The 20,782-nt window shown below is 39.1% G+C and overlaps 1 protein-coding gene across 3 annotated transcripts in view; it reads right to left on the bottom strand.

Annotated features, from left to right (window-relative positions):
• Positions 1-4,792: 4,792 nt before the first annotated feature.
• LOC126259302 (protein slit) overlaps positions 4,793-20,782 on the bottom strand; it is an 839,566-nt gene continuing 823,576 nt past the window's right edge. For 2 of the 3 annotated variants that reach the window (XM_049955969.1, XM_049955970.1), the window contains exons 30-32: positions 14,198-14,421; positions 13,821-14,120; positions 4,793-6,289 (exon numbers count right to left, since the gene is read on the bottom strand). In XM_049955969.1, coding sequence (XP_049811926.1) covers positions 6,063-6,289; positions 13,821-14,120; positions 14,198-14,421 — 751 coding nt within the window. In that variant the 3' untranslated portion in view covers positions 4,793-6,062. The remainder of the gene's footprint in view (positions 6,290-13,820; positions 14,121-14,197; positions 14,422-20,782) is intronic. The other variant, XM_049955971.1, reaches the window with a different exon arrangement.

Here is a 20,782-nt window from a genome sequence, read left to right as displayed (position 1 = left end):
TACTAGACCGCGTGTTGCTGCTTATGAAATTTAGCTAACATATTGAATTTTTGTTTACACTTGAGAGGAGGTCTCTATCTGCCTACAATCTCTGTAAAATGGATCCTACGTGGCGCATTCACTCCCGATCTCACGCCCACGGGAATGAAATATTCTTACATCTCTCATATCTTCTAAACTGCTCCAGACATTGAAATGAGATTTTGGCGCATGATGGCACACAAGGAGGAGAGTACTTTGCCAGTTCGTAAACACATTGAACTTTCTTATCTATGACGATATATCAGATGTTATACTTTCTGTTTTATTTTTTTCATTCCCGGGTTCGATTCCCGGCTGGATTGGAGATTTCCTTCGCTCAGGGACTGGGTGTTGCTTTGTCCTAATCATCATCATTTCATCCCCATCGATGCACAAGTCGCCGAAGTGGCGTCAAATCAAAAGACTTGCACCCAGTGATCGGTCTACCCAACAGGAGGCCCTAGTCACACGACATTTACATTTTAGTCTACAGACTGTAATTATTTAAGTGTTATTGACTGCTGGTAAGACAAGAGTTCTCTAGTATGAAAATAAACATGACATTTCTTCTCTTAAGTTACCAAAAACAGACACAATGAGGCTTTTCATAAGCTATTGACCTCTCTGGTTGCCAATTACTTGTTTAATGATATATTCTGTTTCAGAATTCTGTCACAATAGCTGCTGCAAAAATGAGTTTGTCCAAATTATATTGTGTTTTGGCAAAAAAAGTACTGTCAACAAGAGAAATGTGGCCATTACTCGTAAATGGTGATGCTTCTTCGAATGAGAAAAGGTTAACAGTTCACACAAAAATAAATTGCCAATTCTGTTGGAATTTTGGTATTTTTAATGTTGAGTGACTGGAATGGAAATTTACCAAAAGATTTTATTCCTTTTCTTTGTCTGAGCATAAAGAGTACTCTTCAGGCAAATAACACACACATGTGTGATGCTGGTTACTCACCTATGCCTTGCCAAACTGATAATGCATGATTCGCGAATAAAATAGTTGTTTTTGAGAGACGTAAGCAATTGATACGTGGCACAACACAATGTGTCATCAGCATCTGAGAATAGTGCACGTGACAGGAATGCGGAAGCTAGCCAAGTGTGCTTTGTGAAAGGAAGAGTTCACGTTGTTCGAAAAACATTGTCATGAAAGTAGATCTGCCTTTGTCAGCAATACATTTCAACAAAATAAATATATCAAATCACCACACTCTTTTCAGGATACTCATGCTTTCAGAATAATACCGACCAGTGCTTCATTTGTGTAGCCTGTTGTGTAATTAGTTTATTAATTCTGATAGTGTGTATGCAACTACTGAAATGCTTTTTCTCGTCATGCTGGGCCGATTAAAACGTTATTCCTGAGGGTTTCTTGACTGTTTCTAGCTTGCAGTGGAAATGTGTTGTCCACATGTACATAGTATAATGTCTCTTATTACATCCATATCCAAATAATTATAGTACTTCATATCTCAGACGCTTTTTACCAGGAGCTCAAAGGGGGTCATACCTTTGGAAATAATGCCTTTTCGACTTTTTGTAACAGATCGTAGAGATAAGTCAGCATAACAGGCAGCAAGTAGATAACCCTGTTTTACTTTCCTGCCTGGCTTCTAGATCACATGATTTTATAATATTCCTCACTTCCTTATTCACTACCTTCACGAAGAATCGTCTGTCCCTTCCTGCAATCTGAAAACATTGTGGAGGCAGAAGATGTAATCCCAGTGGCTAGTGGCTGACCAGTTATTGAACTGTGCATTGTTCTTGACAAAAAATAAACAAAACAAAAAAGTATACAGATATATGTAACGGATAACTATTGTGATCTAACAAATAGATATGGAGCGCTTAAATGGTGAAAAACAAAACACTACTCAGTAACAATAAAACTCAGTGTACCGTAAGGCTGATTTTTCGGCTTGGCAATACTTCTGCTGCCCATACGCGTCATGCTGACATGGGCATATGGCAGGACTGTCTTCCCACTCCCTGTCTCACCCTTCCCCCAATGCTCACAAACGTGTGGTGCGAGAAACTGTGCCACAACCACAATGCTGCATGGCCTGGCGCATGCTCATGTTGTGTTCCAGTTGCGTCGCGTCACAATTTGTGTGGCTGCATTTGAAGCTGTGAAGTTACAAAAACACGCACTGCACCACATGCACTATACACATCACAATTTGAGCCTAGCATAATTTTAACAGAGGCCTTACTGGACTAAAGCTATATTTGTGCCTATCTGCAACTCAGCATCTCCGCCATATGGTGAGTAGCGACTTTCCCTTTCACAATATTAACACTGTAGTGTAGATGATGCAGAACTTTGTACTATCTAAAATATATTTGAGCATACTAGAAACTTTCCACCTGCCTTAGACTCCTTGAGTACTCTTTGGTCAATACAGGAAGTGTACTTTACAGAAAAAAGTGGGATATCTACAATACTCTCCTGAATTTCTGAAAATAAGGAAATGAAGTTCTCCACCCTATGCATTGTTAGAAATAGATGCATTGATATAATAGGCATAGCAACCAACTTCTGTTGGAAATCCTTACTGCAGGCAGTCCTATCCTCGTAATTCTGATGGCTCACTAAGAAAAGCGAAATAATGGGTCATTGGGAAGATGAATGGTCGTAGGTGTCAAACAACAAACTGAGACCAAGAAAATTCACTTTTCCGTGGTGTGTTGCCCAATAGAGCCAATGCTCATTACCCTGTGACTGACAGCTGCCTTATTCAAGTTGTTGCATCAGTATGGGATGCCTGCAACAAAACCCCATGTGTACATCATACTTTTACTTGTATTTTATTTGTTGACATGACGGAACCTCTCAGACTTCTGAGGATCTGTTATCCAATTTAATCGACAATACCAAAAGTGTTTTGCAACTTTTAAAATTTTATGCTGAGTCAGACTTTGTCCCTAAACTGTGAGGGAGAAAGATTTTATATTCTCCTTCTTCTTATTTCCAATGTAGAGCTTGGAAAGTTCCTTTAAGGCTGCCAAAAATAGTGTTAGTGATTTGATGTTCTCTCTCCCTGACTCACCTTTCAAGTCTATACAATTTCAAAGTAAATGGTAACTGGCAATCACTTACTTTCAGGATGAATAATTACTGTACTACTATAGACACTTTAAAAAATCTAATCCTAGCTTTTCTTCTTCAGGGATTAAAGAGGGGAAGCTTAGAAAGAAGGGGGCAAGTTGTCCAGAGCCCACAGTGAGATGAACCCACCTGCTGTGAGGACCAGGAGAAACAAAAATGAAGGGTGCAGCATTAGAAAAAGTAGGAGGTTAAAGACAGTGTATTGGTAAGCACTGTTCCACTTCAGTCCATTCTCTGGACAAAATGAGAAATAAAGATGAGCAAGGAAAAAGTAAACAGTGCCATTAAAAACTGATAAAATAAATGGTGAGAAACAGAGAGGGGTAGGGGGGAGAGTGTGTGGTGGGTGCTAATAGAGACAAAAAGACAAAATGGGGGGAAAAGAAAAGACACACACACACACACCCCCATGGAGTTTGTTCTATATTTGCGTTCTCAGTGTTACACCTAACCCGCAGTCATCAAAATGAGAGCCGGACAGCAAGTGCCAGAGTGTACATCAAAGAGTACAATATTGCCTTATGGATGAGGTAGAATGGAACAGAATGATCAGTTTCTGGAAAATACGTTTTTCATAACATGGCATTTCAGCTCCCATTGCAATATTAATGGTCAGAGCTGGAAACCAAAAAGGAAGAACTCTTGTTCTTGAGTGCCAAAAGGAATCGTATGTCTGACCATCGCTGAGAACTTTGATGAGCAGAATTTTCTGTGCCCCTGTTACGTGAAATCCTTACATTTGGAGCAGTATATATATTTTTATAAATATTTTTATGCACGCTATAACATTTGGGAAATATGTTGTCACAAGCTGCTTAATTTTTGAAGAAGTCCTATGAAATGTTGTAGAAACCAGTTTGGGTCTGTCCATAAATTAACTCACACTGTCCCTCCCCCCCCCCCCCCCCCCCTCCCCCAGAGTATCGAAATATTCATGATAGTCCTGAAAGTTAGGTAAAAGACAATGCTGTAACCATTTAAGATGGAAATTTCACATAATAATGTGTGTTTCAGAAACTAAGCATTAAAAACACTTGTCACAGAACACATGCACAATGCAGAAAACGGCAGTCATCTTAAACTCTAGTTCTTGACCATTTATACAGTACCAGTTTTTCTTTACTGATTGATTGCGTAGCTACCAGGTTACAACTGTTGACCATTCTTTCTGAAATATCCAGTATTAGCAGCTGCTTACTTAGAATCATTACACGCTTGCTCGCTACAAAATGCATCATATCCGAAAACACTATGACTACTGAAATACCAGAAATGAATCACTTTGGCATGCATGTTGTACAAGTTGTTTCTAGTAAGCCTGGGGTAGTACTGTGTCCACTGTTTCACAGATAGGCCTCAATGAGATACCTCCTTTCCCTGGCCTTAATAATTCTGAGAAACAATTTTTTAGACACAATTGCTATTTGAAACAAGGGGACATAAATAAAATTTAATATTTTATGAAGCTTCTGTGATGCCATACTTAATTATGCCTCGCTTTCTCCTTGCGCTGTTGTATCATTTTAGAAGGCTACATATTCCCCTTACCTACACTGCAGTGTAATTCATGGACAGCCTCATTATTCAAAGCTAACACTATCTGTTTAGTATAGAGACTCATAACAAGAGAAATTATTAGTTGTGACTTTTATTTACAACACTTTAAACATATTTGGTGTACAGGAAGTCTTAGGAGGTATATTTAAAAATTATACAATTCTTGTTTTCTACAACAGTTTGGTCAAAAGAGATTCAGACACTAGTTGGTAATATGTATTACATGTTAGCAAGAACACTCGGTAATTACAAACCTCCAGTGTTGAACATTACCAGTAGTCAAGATGTCAGTGTAAAATGCAGTACATGATAGTTCTCATGAAACATTATACAGTATAATGGAAAGCTTATCCTCCATTTCAGAGAAATATAGCAATCAAACAAAAAATATTATAGCTCACTATTTTTAAATTAGGACATCAAATACTGTATACATGAGAATTAACAATAAGCACAAGCTCTTTCACTGATGATAATCTATCAGCAGCCAGTGTCCATATAGAAAGTATTTTCTAATGTCTAATAAGCTTCATTTATTTACATAAAAATGAACTGTGTCATAATAAATATAATCACATGTATTAAAACTATCATCCGTGTGAATCTGTTATGTCTGTATTACACATTTGTGTGGTAACATGACAGCAAATTGAAAGCTGTAGGTTAAATTGTACAGGTCATTCTTTACATAAATACAAGTCTTTCATTTGAAAACACTAAACAAAGAAACTAATATGCACAACACGACGAGTTTCATCTTCCAATACCCTAATGTACATGTTACAGATTCAGTGTAACACAAATAATAAAATAAAATGCTGCACGGGCACTGCAAAATGACAGGTACATACAAGGTCCATTTTGGGTTTAATGATTTGTGATTTCATGAAATCCTGCAGAAAATGTTTGTTGTATATACAGTATTTTATTAAACAGGGGAGAAACTATGCACTGAGCCACATCTTCTGATTAAGCTGTCAGCTCATCTCGATTTCGAGGCCCCTCCTATCTCCATCCATACGCAAGCAGACGACACAAAATATAAATAAAACAACTTAGTCCTATTATGACCACACAAAAAGTTCAAATTCATTGTCTTTAGATGAGGTTGCATCAGTAAGGAAAGTATTTGTAGGCATTATGGGAGCAATAGAAATAAACAAATACAGAGAGACCATGAAATAATAATAAATAGTGCACTGAAGATGGAAATATTTACAAAATAGAAAATAGCAATTTTGATGATGCACATAGTATAACTTTCCTCAGGATGAGAGGTGAATGACCGTTGTGTGGTAGAGTCGACTGTGTCGTGTTGCGCAGGCAGGGCTACATGTTGAGTGTAGGAGGGGCCGGATAGTCAGTAGCACTTCCTTGTGCAGGCGCACTTTCGCACAATATCAACATCTGTCGTATAGCGTGTTCCATCGTTGCATATTAGGCGAACTTTGCGCCGCTTTGTTTTCCGTGCACGACAGCAATTGTAGCCACAAGTGCCCTCACATTTGGCAAGTTTCACAGGCTTGCGTGACCTGCAGCCATTCTCGGTGTAATACTCTCGAGTTTGCTCTTTCCGACAGGTTGGAGCTGGAAGTTGTGGAGAAGGATAAATTTATTAGCTTCTTATTGTAAATTCTGTTTTTTAACATAAGAACTATATCCAGAAACATGGGAAAATTGCCTGAATACTTCGGTGCAATGGCACAAATATACTTGTACAAAATCTTATCAAATATGAAAACATATGTGAAAGACACATTTTGTTTTCCTTTACGCTGACAAGCAGTGCATCACTCAAATGTTTCCTGAAAACCGAGTTCCAAATTTCAAGTAATTTGCCTGTCATTATCAATTACCTATTCAGGTATGTCCAGTATACTAGAACATGAAGTGAAGCAGACACCATAAAGATGGTATTTTAATGAACAGCAAGTGTTAACCATTATTTAAAGCGTGCTTCATGCATTCAAAATGGAGTATTGATATAAATTAGAACAGCAAGCACATAATAAAGAATATAGTTGATGGGACAGTTAACCCAAATCTTACTTCCTTTACTGAAGCAATGAAAAGTGCAAAGCACTTCTTCTGAAAATTGGTACTCACGGAAGTAGTGTTATATAATTCAGAAACATCATGTAGAATGTTAAATGATGTCTGCCACATTGTTAAATGAATAAACTTGCACATCCACCTTGTCTTTATTTTTAAGAAGTAAATTTCCATTGTGGAAGTTTCAGGTGTAAAAGCAAAGAAGGGACTTGGGACAGCAAACAGTAAAACATTATGTATTATTTCAAGCCTGTAGTAACTTTCTGTGTAATCATGCAGTTTACAATGATTTAATAATGTAAAGTTCTGAATGAAATGTAAGCAACGAAACCACCACTCACCTTAAAAAATAAAGTGCTGAGAGGCCGACAGGCATGTTGAAAGTAGACATGATTCTTTGCTTTGCAATTTGAACTCCCATCTCTCTCTCTCTCTCTCTCTCTCTCTCTCTCTCTCTCTCATTATACTAGCATATATGGCTGACCAAAAGGAACAAACGCAGAAATGATGAAGGACGGGAGGAGCATTAGAAGTTAAAAGTATGAACCTTGGCTAATAGGAGTGCAAATTCCATGACATCAGCTCTATTAGGTATAGATCCAATAGTGACATATGAATGTTTGTGCTGAGTGGGGACTCAAACCTTGGTTTCCCACTTATCACGAGCAGTCACCTTGACCATTTCAGCTATCCATTCAACTTTCCTTGATGTCACATGATGGTGGAGGCTCAAGTGTCACTGTTTAAGTGACCACATTATTCATGGTATAAAGTGTATTTGTCAGGTTTTGTGAGATAATGTGACCTATTTGGTCATGGAATGAGTCAGTTCACAGTGCTGATTGGTGTGTACTTTATAACTATTAACTAGTGTTTCGTCTCTGACTGCGGGAACAAGGGCTGAAGTGCCCCCCAAATCATAAAGCTCTATAAATTAAGGGGCTCCTTGACCCCTTGTTGCAATTGCTATTTTACCTCCAAAGATTTCTCCTACAGTTGGAGACAAAACATTAGGGAGGAATTTTATATATCTACCACAGCCTCTCAGTCCAGAAGTATTAACTGAAATTGAGAGAATCTGAATAGGGATTATTCCATGTGAAATCAACTCATGGCCGAAACCTCGCCATCTCAGATTTTCTTGAAATTTGTTTCAGATGTACTGTTGGTATAGACTTCGAGAATTAGGAAATGTTACTCAGATATGGAAACTTGTTTCTGAATTACAGAGCTGTAAAGTTATCATAAAGGAGTAAAAACAGTGAACAGCAGTTTTTAGAACTACTATAGAAGTTTTCCTAACTGAGCTAAAGACCTGGGGCGAATACCATTTTACAGCATTTTTCACACCCTTTGTGCGTTCTGCCTTACAGCAGGTCCTGTCATGGGGGAAGCCTCGTCAGAGAGGTCCACCGCATGAGCTTTTAGGGAAGTGATTCCAGTGGTGGTTTCCCGTTGCCTTCCACTGATGATGATGAAATGATAAGGAGGACAACACAACACCCAGTCCCTGAGCAGAGAAAATCTCCGAATTGAACCCGGGCCCCTTGGTGTGACAGACCACTGTGCTGACCACTCAGCTGTTGGGGCGGACATACAATAATATAAAAGTTCATATAAGAAAATTCTTTTTGGAACAAATTTAGAAGTTTAATTTTTTTCAGAAAATACATATTTTAAAATTTCCAAATTTATTCCATGAGCAACAAGTAGTGTTGTAAATCACAGGCCAAAATATAAATTTGGGATGATAATTTCTTCATTAGTAAAAAAAATGAAGACAGAAGCTCCATTTCTAATAATTCGACTGTATACTCACTGTCATAGAGCGAGTGCAGCCCTTCCTGAGTGAATGTATTCTGAGTTGGCTGTGTGTAATAAGTTAATTACTTCTGAACTGGTATTAAAGATTACTTATTGTTTAGGTCAAATATGTAGTGCTTCAGTAAAACAAGATGTTATTGGAAACTATAAAGTGACCTAAAATCAATCATGAAAATGTTATACTTACTGGATAATTGTAAACAAGTGATTTTGTACCTTAACATTTTGTGTGTTTGAATGTTCCCCCCCCCCCCCCCCCCCCCCTCAACATGGAAGCAGACAAACTGAGAATATAGAGTTGCAATGTGTTACAGAAAACAAATCACTTTTTTTGAGACAGCAGAAAGCTCAGAAACATCACATCTGGGATGCCTGAACTGTACCCACAAACTGTCAGTGGTTTAAGAATCTGTGTTATATGTCGGAAGGAAATTACTATTTTAAAATATGCACAGTCCCTAAGTGACAAAAATGCCGAACGTAATCATTCTCAGACAGAAACATTATTCTACAGTGATACAGAATTGATAACTAATTGAGAGGTTGTCCAGTCACTTAATGTACCTACTGAACAGTCGGGAATGACTCCCATTGCTAATAGAAAAACGAATTCTGCTGGTGTTGAACAATCAAAAACAAAAGGATTATGACAGCACAGTTTTCCAATTTATCCATTTGAATAAAAAACTGCACAGCATAATTAACATACAACAAAACTTATTTTGCACAAGAAATTGAAGCCTTATTTACACAATATATACATTAATACTCAGCAAACCACTGAAATATATGGCTTAGGGTACTTCTGATTGTACCACACATTAAAATTTCTTCCTGTTCTTTTCGTATAGTGTGGAGGAAGAATGACTGCCGGCCAGAGTGGCCGAGCAGTTCTAGACGCTTCAGTCTGGAACCGCACAACCGCTATGGTCGCAGGTTCGAATCCTACCTCGGGCATGGATGTGTGTGATGTCCTTAGGTTAGTTAGGTTTAAGTAGATCTAAGTTCTAGGGGACTGATGACTTCAAAAGTTAAGTCCCTTAGTGCTCAGAGCCATTTGAACCATTTGAAGAATGACTGCTTAAATGCCTCTCCCTAAGGGAGTGACAAGTAGGATTCTGTAATGTGCGCTTAGTTGTCGTTTTTTGAATATTTATAAGTAGGCTGTCACACAATAATTGTGCCAGCTTAGGATTTTCAGCATTTCTGTTGCACCCTGCTATGAGTCTAACAAAGCTGTGACCATTTAAGTTGCCCATTTCTGTGTATATTCAGTATCCCCTGTTAGTCTTACTTCAACAATATTCTAGGATGAATCTCTTAAATGTTTTGTAAGTAATCTCCTTTGTAGACAGGCATGACCCAGGCATTCTTCCAGCTACTTGACACTGTTTTTTTTTTATTTATGATACATATTTATGGTTAAAGAAGGGCTAGCCAGCTGCAAATTATGTATAGTATCTGATAGAGATTCCATCATGTGCTGGGGCCTTGTTCAGTTTTAGCAATTTCAGCTGTTTCTTTATGCCACTGGTAGTAGTATTTAAATCACTCCCCTTTGCAGTAACGTGAGAATTAAACTGGCACAGCACACCTGGATTTTGCTTAAAGGAACATTTGAAAATTGAGTTCATCTATTTGCTTTTGCTGTGGTACCTCCAATTTCAGTGCCCACGTAATTCATAAGTGAGCACTAACTGATAGCTTTTACATATGAGTAAAATTTCTTTGGGTTCTGTTAGGGATCTTTCAATAAGTTTCTGCTATAGTAATTGTTAACAACCAAAAATATCTCACTTGACATATATTTTTCTTCACACCTATTATGCTTGTAACGTCTCTTAGCAAAGGACATATTATGTGATAAAGAGAAAACATTGTGTATCATGTTTTGTTATTATATAAAATTATGTATTTTTTTTAATTATTTATTTTAGATAATATCTGTGTCGGCGAGTACTGAAACCGCCACAGACGATAAATATCAAACAAAGATGAGAATATGTGACTAGTATAAATAGTACAGAACGAACATTAATTTCTCTGTCTTCTTCTTGGAGTTACGTGAGAAGGATAGCCTGTGACATGATATTGTATGCTAGCGTAGCATTCTTTTGTCAAGTTTGTAAGAGGGACGCCATTAAGCGAGATGTTAAAAAGGTGTGTAATAATTAAGATATTTAAATGTTTTGAATAGAGTTATTTAGTGAAACATTGCATTATAATTTCTGTCAAGCTTGCCTGGTATTTTATCCCATCCCTTTAAGACATTTTCAGTTGTTTAAATATTATTCGTGGTGCAGAGCGGTGCTACGAACGAGCCAGCCGCTGCCGCGGTTCATTTAAATTGCAGTAAATGAAATCTATCATACCGCAAAGAAGCGGTCAGGTAATAGTGAAGTGAAAAATTATTTCTTTCAGCTTTCGAAGTTGCAGAGCAGAGCAGCAGATTTTACGATGTGTTTTACAGGTTGACGCGGGCTGCTGATAATATATTAATAATAGTGCAAAAAGATAATTTAATTTTCATCATATAAAAGAAGTCTTGCTGTACGTAGTTCTGGTCTGGCAACCTTACAGTAAAAACATCTTTTTTTCTCCGATAATAGTCTCGTGTTAGCCGTGGTACTTATTGCTGTTTTACTATTAACAAAAATCCACTGCAAGATTATGATGTTGAACAATCATTGCGTACTATAACTGCTTTAATAGAAAGCCAGATATAGAACAATTGGAACATAATACATTTTGTTTTGTTGAAAATTAATGATCTAAAGAAAGGCATAGCACAGCATCACTAAAAGGTATTTCGGGTCTCTTTTCGTAGTAACATATTTCATTTAATATATGAGTTGTTACGCGAATAATAATAATAATAAAATAAAGAAAAAAGAGACGAGAAGCGAAATGCTGTAGTTGCAGTTCTTTAGAAGTTTCTTTACAGAGTGTATATCTTGCAGGCCCTCTCCCACCACCAATTGTTCCATGAGGAGAAAACGTGATTGAAATTTCATGAGAAGATACTGTCGCGACGAAAAACGCCTTTGTTTTAGTGATTGCCACTCCAATTCACATATCATGTCTGTGGCACTATCTCCCCTATTTCATGATAATACAAAATGAGCCCCCTTCTTTGAACTTTTTCAGTATCACCCGTCAGTCCAACCTGATAAGGATTTCACACCGCACAGCAATACTCCAGAATAGGGCAGACAAGTGTAGTGTAAGCAGTCTCTTTATCAGATCTGTTGCACCTTCTAAGTGTTCTGCCAATGAATTGCAGTCTTTGGTTTGCTCTTCTGACATTCTGTAGGCTGTCTTGTCAAGACTACCACTTATAAAACTAATTATCTCAGTTGATTGTTTGAAGATTAAATTCTCCTCCAGTAATGACAGTATGATCAGGGAAACTTCAGTTTGCTAGTACCTAAGTTGCCCAAAGTTTTCGGTTGTACCTGGAGGTGAGACTGGTGGTCAATAGAAGGAGCCAATTATAGGTTAATAAAAATAATTACCAGTGAGCCTTGCTCAAAAAATCTCACATGCAGATTGAATTTGTATCTTGGTAAATTTGAATTTCTTTCTTAATGTTACAAATACACCACACCCATTTCCTGTTCTCTACCCTCTCAATGTACACTTTTGTGTACTGCAAAAATCTCACCTCTGTCAGTGTCAGTTTTTAGCCAGCTTTCTGCTTCCCAAGAGAGCTGCATTGCAGTTTAGGAACACTTAAAAAACAGGCAAAAAATATATTGCCAATTGATCACTAGGAATTTAATTGTCTCATCTGTGTGTGTGTGTGTGTGTGTGTGTGTGTGTGTGTGTGTGTGTGGGGAGGGGGGCGAGGGGCATATCTGTGGATCATACACCAATAATTCAGTGTTCCTGTACAGTTATTATTATCTGGACTGGATGCAGAGTTGTCTAATTTAAAAACCCTTGTGTGCACCCCACATACAATCTGCTACGTTGGTAGGAGCCTGTTAAGTGTAGTACACTCCTGAGCCATTCAGGGGGCTCTTTAGTTCTGAACTCTTTGGTGAAAGTATAGGAAGTTGCAACCTAGCTTGTCACAGGACCTTTTGAAGCCTATTCAAGTCTACACTTGGCTGAGAACCATAATCAGTTCTGGAGTCAATGCAGGAAAAAACGGAGCTCTTGATGTAGATGTCATCTGTTGGCAGGCCAAGAACTTGTAGTTGTGCTGTCATATCTGTGAGAAATGTGGAGAATATTTGGGAGACTTTCTCACATTGTTTATTGATTGTAAGCCAGTAAAAGATAAGTGTTAAAAATTGGTTCATATAGTGAGGTCCACTAAGAGATTAAATACTTTGGTATTTATATTACTGGATTTTTTTTTTGTTATTTTATTACTCTATTACACCTAATTTGCTTTCTCTGATTTGTTGGTTGGAGATATGCATTTTAAGTTGTCATTATGATTTCAAAACTATGCTGATTTCAAGTATGTGCTCTCCATTAATTTTTCAGTTATTCCCCTTACTCTTGTTGACAGTGTACTGTTCTCCAATAAATTTAGCATGTTTTCTGCATAACTTCATGAACTATGACATTGCTGCAGTAGATAAAATGTGATTGAAAATGGGAACTCCTACACTGGTCTGTGTTGATTGGTGCTGTGCAGATCACTCGTAAAATGGTACTTAGTGTCCAAGGCACCCATCTTCATAACAAATGCAGTGAAGGAAGCTTCATTCAATTAGACACCAGATCATTCGTGAAATGACAAGAACTTGGCAAGTGATAAATCAGTCAAAGAAGCTTTTCAGGGTCTTAATATTACATTGTGTCTGTCTTGTACAGTTGTGACATTTTCCCTGAGATTGTGAGTCAAATGTCAGCGGGAGAATATGTTGGGGATCTGAAGGATATTACCAGATACAGAGTCATCTCTCCATCTCGTGATGAGGTTTTGTATCTTTGTTATTACTGCCAGAAGCAGTTCTCTCTTTTTTTAATTGCACACAATTTTTCACCTTTTCTCGATGGAGAATTTGGGTGTAACAGTTATCAAAATATTCTGAGTTATCAGTAATTACTTTGGTAAAAAGCACACACACACACACACACACACACACACACACACACACACACACACGTACGTTACAACTTACCTTCAGGGCTGCATTACTTTCATCATTACTCCATCATGTCCAAATCATGCAATAATTACTAGTGCTCAGATTGTTAATTTGTGTTAATCTCTTCCACTCACCAGTAACAGCTTGAGGCAGCTCACCTTGTTCACAGTAACGACCACCCCAACCTGGTCGACAACGACATGTATACTCGCCGTTCTTCTTTGGAATACATTTGCTACCTCTACGACATTGATTATTCAGGCAGGCATCCACTTCATCTTCCTCACTCTCTTCATCATCGTCATCATCAGCTAGACCCCTATCCTCAACTGGCTCTTCTTGCATCAAAGAACAACCAGGATTTACTTTCTGCTGACGAGCAGCATTAACAAAGTCAACTGGCTTATGGTTTATCCAGAGTTCTCTCATGCAACCTGGAAATAACAATTTCATCTATTTTTCTGATTTTTAAAGTTGTTCGACCCAGAGACATTAGTGTAAGAGAACTTACCATTGAAACTTGTCAGATTGCGGAGATGCCAATGTGTAAAAGCTTCTTCACCAGGTTCTGGAGGAATTCCACCAATGTACAGAGGTGAAGTAAGTCGCAAGTATTCATGTTCACCTTCATTGATTATGCTACGAGCTAGGCCTCTGTCTACTCTTAATGTAAAATTTTTCTTGATAGCAAGCAGTTCAGCTGTGTGGTATTTACCATCAGATACCATTTCAAAGCTGAAAGAAAATATTGTGGTGTACAGGTCATCATTACTGTTTGCAGAGCTCTGTTATAAATAATTCATGAGACAGAGAATGGCCAAAAAATTGTTTTGCTGCATGTCTCTGGTAGAACTGACTGACACAATACTTTCCAAACTATGGAAGAATCATGAAACTAGCATATCAGAATATTATGATTTCTTTTAACAAAACTTTTATTCATTGTAAATTTATGTGGGAATGAAGGCAGAAAGATCATTTTAAAAAATAATAAACATGAGTGGCAGCTCTAAGGGCCAGATTTTTAACAAAAGAGATATTAAAATATTTAACCTCTGTAAAACTGTAATATCAAATAAGCAAATAAACAGCAAGATAAGCAAGGCATTTAAGGTTGTGAAGAAGTTTTATCATCTCGTGAGATGCAAAAACTTTTATATTTGTATAAGAATGCAGGCTAGTTCTGCAAACTTCACTGACAAAATCATTTAGGATTATCTGCAAAGTAATAGTATCATCTTGTTGCAAGGTTTAGTAAAGTTTTGATATTTGTCTTAATCTTTTTTATTATTACACTGATCATTAGAACAAATTGCACAACTTTTCTGTATACCTGAGTGAAAGTAATTCGTTGTACTGCTTATAAGCACAGAACACTTAAAGCAGTTTTCTTGTTCAAAACTTTTTATTAAAAAGTCATTTGTATAATCATTGAAAAGAAATTTAAAAAAGTAGACTGAAGGAAATTTACCTGTAGGCAGAAATTTTTATTTAATGAACAGCTTTAGGAGATAGGCGAGATGCAGTAAATACTATATCAAAAGTGATCACAAAAAAGTAAAAATTGTTCTTATGGGTGGTAAAAAGATTATGGCGTTTTTAAAAACACTGAATGTCAGTAAATGTGTTCCACAAGACTTACATAATGCTGGTGAACCTATTATTACAATGAGGGTAAATGGCTATCTTTTATCTGTTTAGTATACTGTGGGGATGTACCTGAAGAGAATCATGATAATTATCTTTTGAATAGTGCATACTGTTTGAATTAAATCATGACTTATGGCTGGAAGTTAACTGTCATTTCATTGCTACCACATGAGAGAATACGGTGTCTCAATCCCCCGTACTTGATATTGACAAAAAACAGGGAGAAGAGGATGATGACAATTCATTTTAAATATGTCATTGTGTGTCTTTTACATTGTGAAAAGTGGAAGAATTTTGAATTGCCTTTGTCATAGGTCTGTTCGTTAATTGATTGAAAATATTAAGATACACATATGTATACTTATTTCCTTGATGTGACAGGATTATGTAAAGTAATATGTTTAATGTTATTGTCACATCTAAATTCAATGAGGATACTCAGCATGAACCATGGACCTTGCCGTTGGTGGGGAGGCTTGCGTGCCTCAGTGATACAGATAGCCGTACCGTAGGTGCAACCACAACGGAGGGGTATCTATTGAGAGGCCAGACAAATGCGTGGTTCCTGAAGAGGGGCAGCAGCCTTTTCAGTAGTTGTAGGGGCAACAGTTTGGATGATTGACTGATCTGGCCTTGTAACACTAACCAAAACAGCCTCGCTGTGCTGGTACTGCGAACGGTTGAAAGCAAGGGGAAACTACAGCCGTAATTTTTCCCGAGGGCATGCAGCTTTACTGTATGGTTAATGATGATGGCGTTCTCTTGGGTAAAATATTCCGGAGGTAAAATATTCCTCCATTCGGAGGACGTCGTTATCAGGAGAAAGAAAACTGGCGTTCTACGGATCGGAGCGTGGAATGTCAGATCCCTTAATCGGGCAGGTAGGTTAGAAAATTTAAAAAGAGAAATGGATAGGTTAAAGTTAGATATAGTGGGAATTAGTGAAGTTCGGTGGCAGGAGGAACAAGACTTCTGGTCAGGTGACTACAGGGTTATAAATACAAAGTCAAATAGTGGTAATGCAGGAGTAGGTTTAATAATGAATAGGCAAATAGGAATGCGGGTAAGCTACTACAAACAGCATAGTGAACGCATCATTGTGGCCAAGATAGACACGAAGCCCACACCTACCACAGTAGTACAAGTTTATATGCCAACTAGCTCTGCAGATGACGAAGAAATTGAAGAAATGTATGACGAAATAAAATAAATTATTCAGATAGTGAAGGGAGACGAAAATTTAATAGTCATGGGTGACTGGAATTCGGTAGTAGGAAAAGGGAGAGAAGGAAATGTAGTAGGTGAATATGGATTGGGACTAAGAAATGAAAGAGGAAGCCGCCTGGTAGAACTTTGCACAGAGCACAACTTAATCGTAGCTAACACTTGGTTCAAGAATCATAAAAGAAGGTTGTATACATGGAAGAAGCCTGGAGATACTGACAGATTTCAGATAGATTATACACTCCTGGAAATTGAAATAAGAACACCGTGAATTCATTGTCCCAGGAAGGGGAAACTTTATTGACAAATTCCTGGGGTCAGATACATCACATGATCACACTGACAGAACCACAGGCACATAGACACAGGCAACAGAGCATGCACAATGTCGGCACTAGTACAGTGTATATCCACCTTTCGCAGCAATGCAGGCTGCTATTCTCCCATGGAGACGATCGTAGAGGTGCTGGATGTAGTCCTGTGGAACGGCTTGCCATGCCATTTCCACCTGACGCCTCAGTTGGACCAGCGTTCGTGCTGGACGTGCAGACCGCATGAGACGACGCTTCATCCAGTCCCAAACATGCTCAATGGGGGACAGATCCGGAGATCTTGCTGGCCAGGGTAGTTGACTTACACCTTGTAGAGCACGTTGGGTGGCACGGGATACATGCGGACGTGCATTGTCCTGTTGGAACAGCAAGTTCCCTTGCCGGTCTAGGAATGGTAGAACGATGGGTTCGATGATGGTTTGGATGTACCGTGCACTATTCAGTGTCCCCTCGACGATCACCAGTGGTGTACGGCCAGTGTAGGAGATCGCTCCCCACACCATGATGCCGGGTGTTGGCCCTGTGTGCCTCGGTCGTATGCAGTCCTGATTGTGGCGCTCACCTGCACGGCGCCAAACACGCATACGACCATCATTGGCACCAAGGCAGAAGCGACTCTCATCGCTGAAGACGACACGTCTCCATTCGTCCCTCCATTCACGCCTGTCGCGACACCACTGGAGGCGGGCTGCACGATGTTGGGGCGTGAGCGGAAGACGGCCTAACGGTGTGCGGGACCGTAGCCCAGCTTCATGGAGACGGTTGCGAATGGTCCTCGCCGATACCCCAGGAGCAACAGTGTCCCTAATTTGCTGGGAAGTGGCGGTGCGGTCCCCTACAGCACTGCGTAGGATCCTACGGTCTTGGCGTGCATCCGTGCGTCGCTGCGGTCCGGTCCCAGGTCGACGGGCACGTGCACCTTCCGCCGACCACTGGCGACAACATCGATGTACTGTGGAGACCTCACGCCCCACGTGTTGAGCAATTCGGCGGTATGTCCACCCGGCCTCCCGCATGCCCACTATACGCCCTCGCTCAAAGTCCGTCAACTGCACATACGGTTCACGTCCACGCTGTCGCGGCATGCTACCAGTGTTAAAGACTGCGATGGAGCTCCGTATGCCACGGCAAACTGGCTGACACTGACGGCGGCGGTGCACAAATGCTGCGCAGCTAGCGCCATTTGACGGCCAACACTGCGGTTCCTGGTGTGTCCGCTGTGCCGTGTGTGTGATCATTGCTTGTACAGCCCTCTCGCAGTGTCCGGAGCAGGTATGGTGGGTCTGACACACCGGTGTCAATGTGTTCTTTTTTCCATTTCCAGGAGTGTATAATGGTAAGACAGAGATTTAGGAACCAGGTTTTAAATTGTAAGACATTTCCAGGGACAGACATGGACTCTGACCACAATCTATTGGTTATGAACTGTAGATTAAAACTGAAGAAACTGCAAAAAGGTGGGAATTTAAGGAGATGGGACCTGGATAAACTGAAAGAACCAGAGGTTGTACAGAGTTTCAGGGAGAGCGTAAGAGAACAAATGGCAGGAATGGGGGAAAGAAATACAGTAGAAGAAGAATGGGTAGCTTTGAGGGATGAAGTAGTGAAGGCAGCAGAGGATCAAGTAGGTAAAAAGACGAGGGCTAGCAGAAAGCCTTGGGTAACAGAAGAAATATTGAATTTAATTGATGAAAGGAGAAAATATAAAAATGCAGTAAATGAAGCAGGCAAAAAGGAATACAAACATCTCAAAAATGAGATCGACAGGAAGTGCAAAATGGCTAAGCAGGGATGGCTAAAGGATAAATGTAAGGATGTAGAGGCTTATCTCACTAGGGGTAAGATAGATACTGCCTACAGGAAAATTAAAGAGACCTTTGGAGATAAGAGGACCACTTGTATGAACATTAAGAGCTCAGATGGAAACCCAGTTCTAAGCAAAGAAGGGAAAGCAGAAAGGTGGAAGGAGTATATAGAGGGTCTATACAAGGCTGATGTACTTGAGGACAATATTATGGAAATAGAAGAGGATGTAGATGTAGATGAAATGGGAGATAGGATACTGCTTGAAGAGTTTGACAGAGCACTGAAAGACCTGAGTCGAAACAAGGACCCCGGAGTAGACAACATTCCATTGGAACTACTGACGACCTTGGGAGAGCCAGTCCTGACAAAACTCGCACCATCTGGTGAGCAAGATGTATGAGACAGGCGAAATACCCTCAGATTTCAAGAAGAATATAATAATTCCAATCCCAAAGAAAGCAGGTGTTGACAGGTGTGAAAATTACCGAACTATCAGTTTAATAAGTCACGGCTGCAAAATACTAACGCGAATTCTTTACAGATGAATGGAAAAACTAGTAGAAGCCGACCTAGGGGAAGATCAGTTTGGATTCCGTAGAAATATTGGAACACGTGAGGCAATACTGACCCTACGACTTATCTTAGAAGCTAGATTAAGGAAAGGCAAACCTACGTTTCTAGCATTTGTAGACTTAGAGAAAGCTTTTGACAATGTTGACTGGAATACTCTCTTTCAAATTCTGAAGGTGGCAGGGGTAAAATACAGGGAGCGAAAGGCTATTTACAACTTGTATCGAAACCAAATGGCAGTTATAAGAGTTGAGGGGCATGAAAGGGAAGCAGTGGTTGGGAAGGGAGTAAGACAGGGTTGTAGCCTCTCCCCGATGCTATTCAATCTGTATACTGAGCAAGCAGTGAAGGAAACAAAAGAAAAATTCGGAGTAGGAATTAAAATCCATGGAGAAGAAATAAAAACTTTGAGGTTCGCCGATGACATTGTAATTCTGCCAGAGACAGCAAAGGACTTGGAAGAGCAGTTGAACGGAATAGATAGTGTCTTGAAAGGAGGATATAAGATGAACATCAACAAAAACAAAACGAGGATAATGGAATGTAATCGAATTAAGTCGGGTGATGCTGGGGGAATTAGATTAGGAAATGAGACTCTTAAAGTAGTAAAGGAGTTTTGCTATTTGGGGAGCAAAATAACTGATGATGGTCGAAGTAGAGAAGATATAAAATGTAGAATGGCAATGGCAAGGAAAGCGTTTTTGAAGAAGAGAAATTTGTTAACATCGAGTATAGATTTAAGTGTCAGGAAGTTGTTTCTGAAAGTATTTGACGGAGTGTAGCCATGTATGGAAGTGAAACATGGACGATAACCAGTTTGGACAAGAATAGAATAGAAGCTTTCGAAATGTGGTGCTACAGAAGAATTCTGAAGATTAGATGGGTAGACCACATAACTAATGAGGAGTTGGGGAGAAGATAAGTTTGTGGCACAACTTGACTAGAAGAAGGGATCGGTTGGTGGGACATGTTCTGAGGCATCAAGGGATCACCAATTTAGTATTGAAGGGCAGCGTAGAGGGTAAAAATCGTAGAGGGAGACCAAGAGATGAATACACCAAGCAGATTCAGAAGGATGTAGGTTGCAGTAGGTACTGGGAGATGAAGAAGCTTGCACAGGATAGAGTAGCATGGAGAGCTGCATCAAACCAGTCTCAGGACTGAAGACCACAACAACAACAACAACAACAACTCAGCATAAACATCTTATATGCAACATTTTTTTTTTTTTTTTTAATTTAAAAAGACTGAATTGATGAATTTATTCCTTACATTTGGTGTACATATTAGGTTGTGTAACCTATATTCTATAGTTTCAGGCATAATTATTGCAGTTCGCCAGAATATGCGAGTAATAATGCCATTTGTGTTTTATAAAACTGGCATTCTTGCTTTATTAAAAAGCTTTACACTGAGAGGAGATACATAGAAAAGACGTATATCAAGTTTACAGAAACTGAAAAAACATGTTTCTTAATTCATTTTTTAAAGAACACCATTCATAAAACAAATTA

The sequence above is a fragment of the Schistocerca nitens genome, chromosome 5 (genome assembly GCF_023898315.1).
Source record: "Schistocerca nitens isolate TAMUIC-IGC-003100 chromosome 5, iqSchNite1.1, whole genome shotgun sequence".
Taxonomy (NCBI): Eukaryota; Metazoa; Arthropoda; class Insecta; order Orthoptera; family Acrididae; genus Schistocerca; species Schistocerca nitens.
This window is presented reverse-complemented; position numbering and strand designations above follow the sequence as displayed.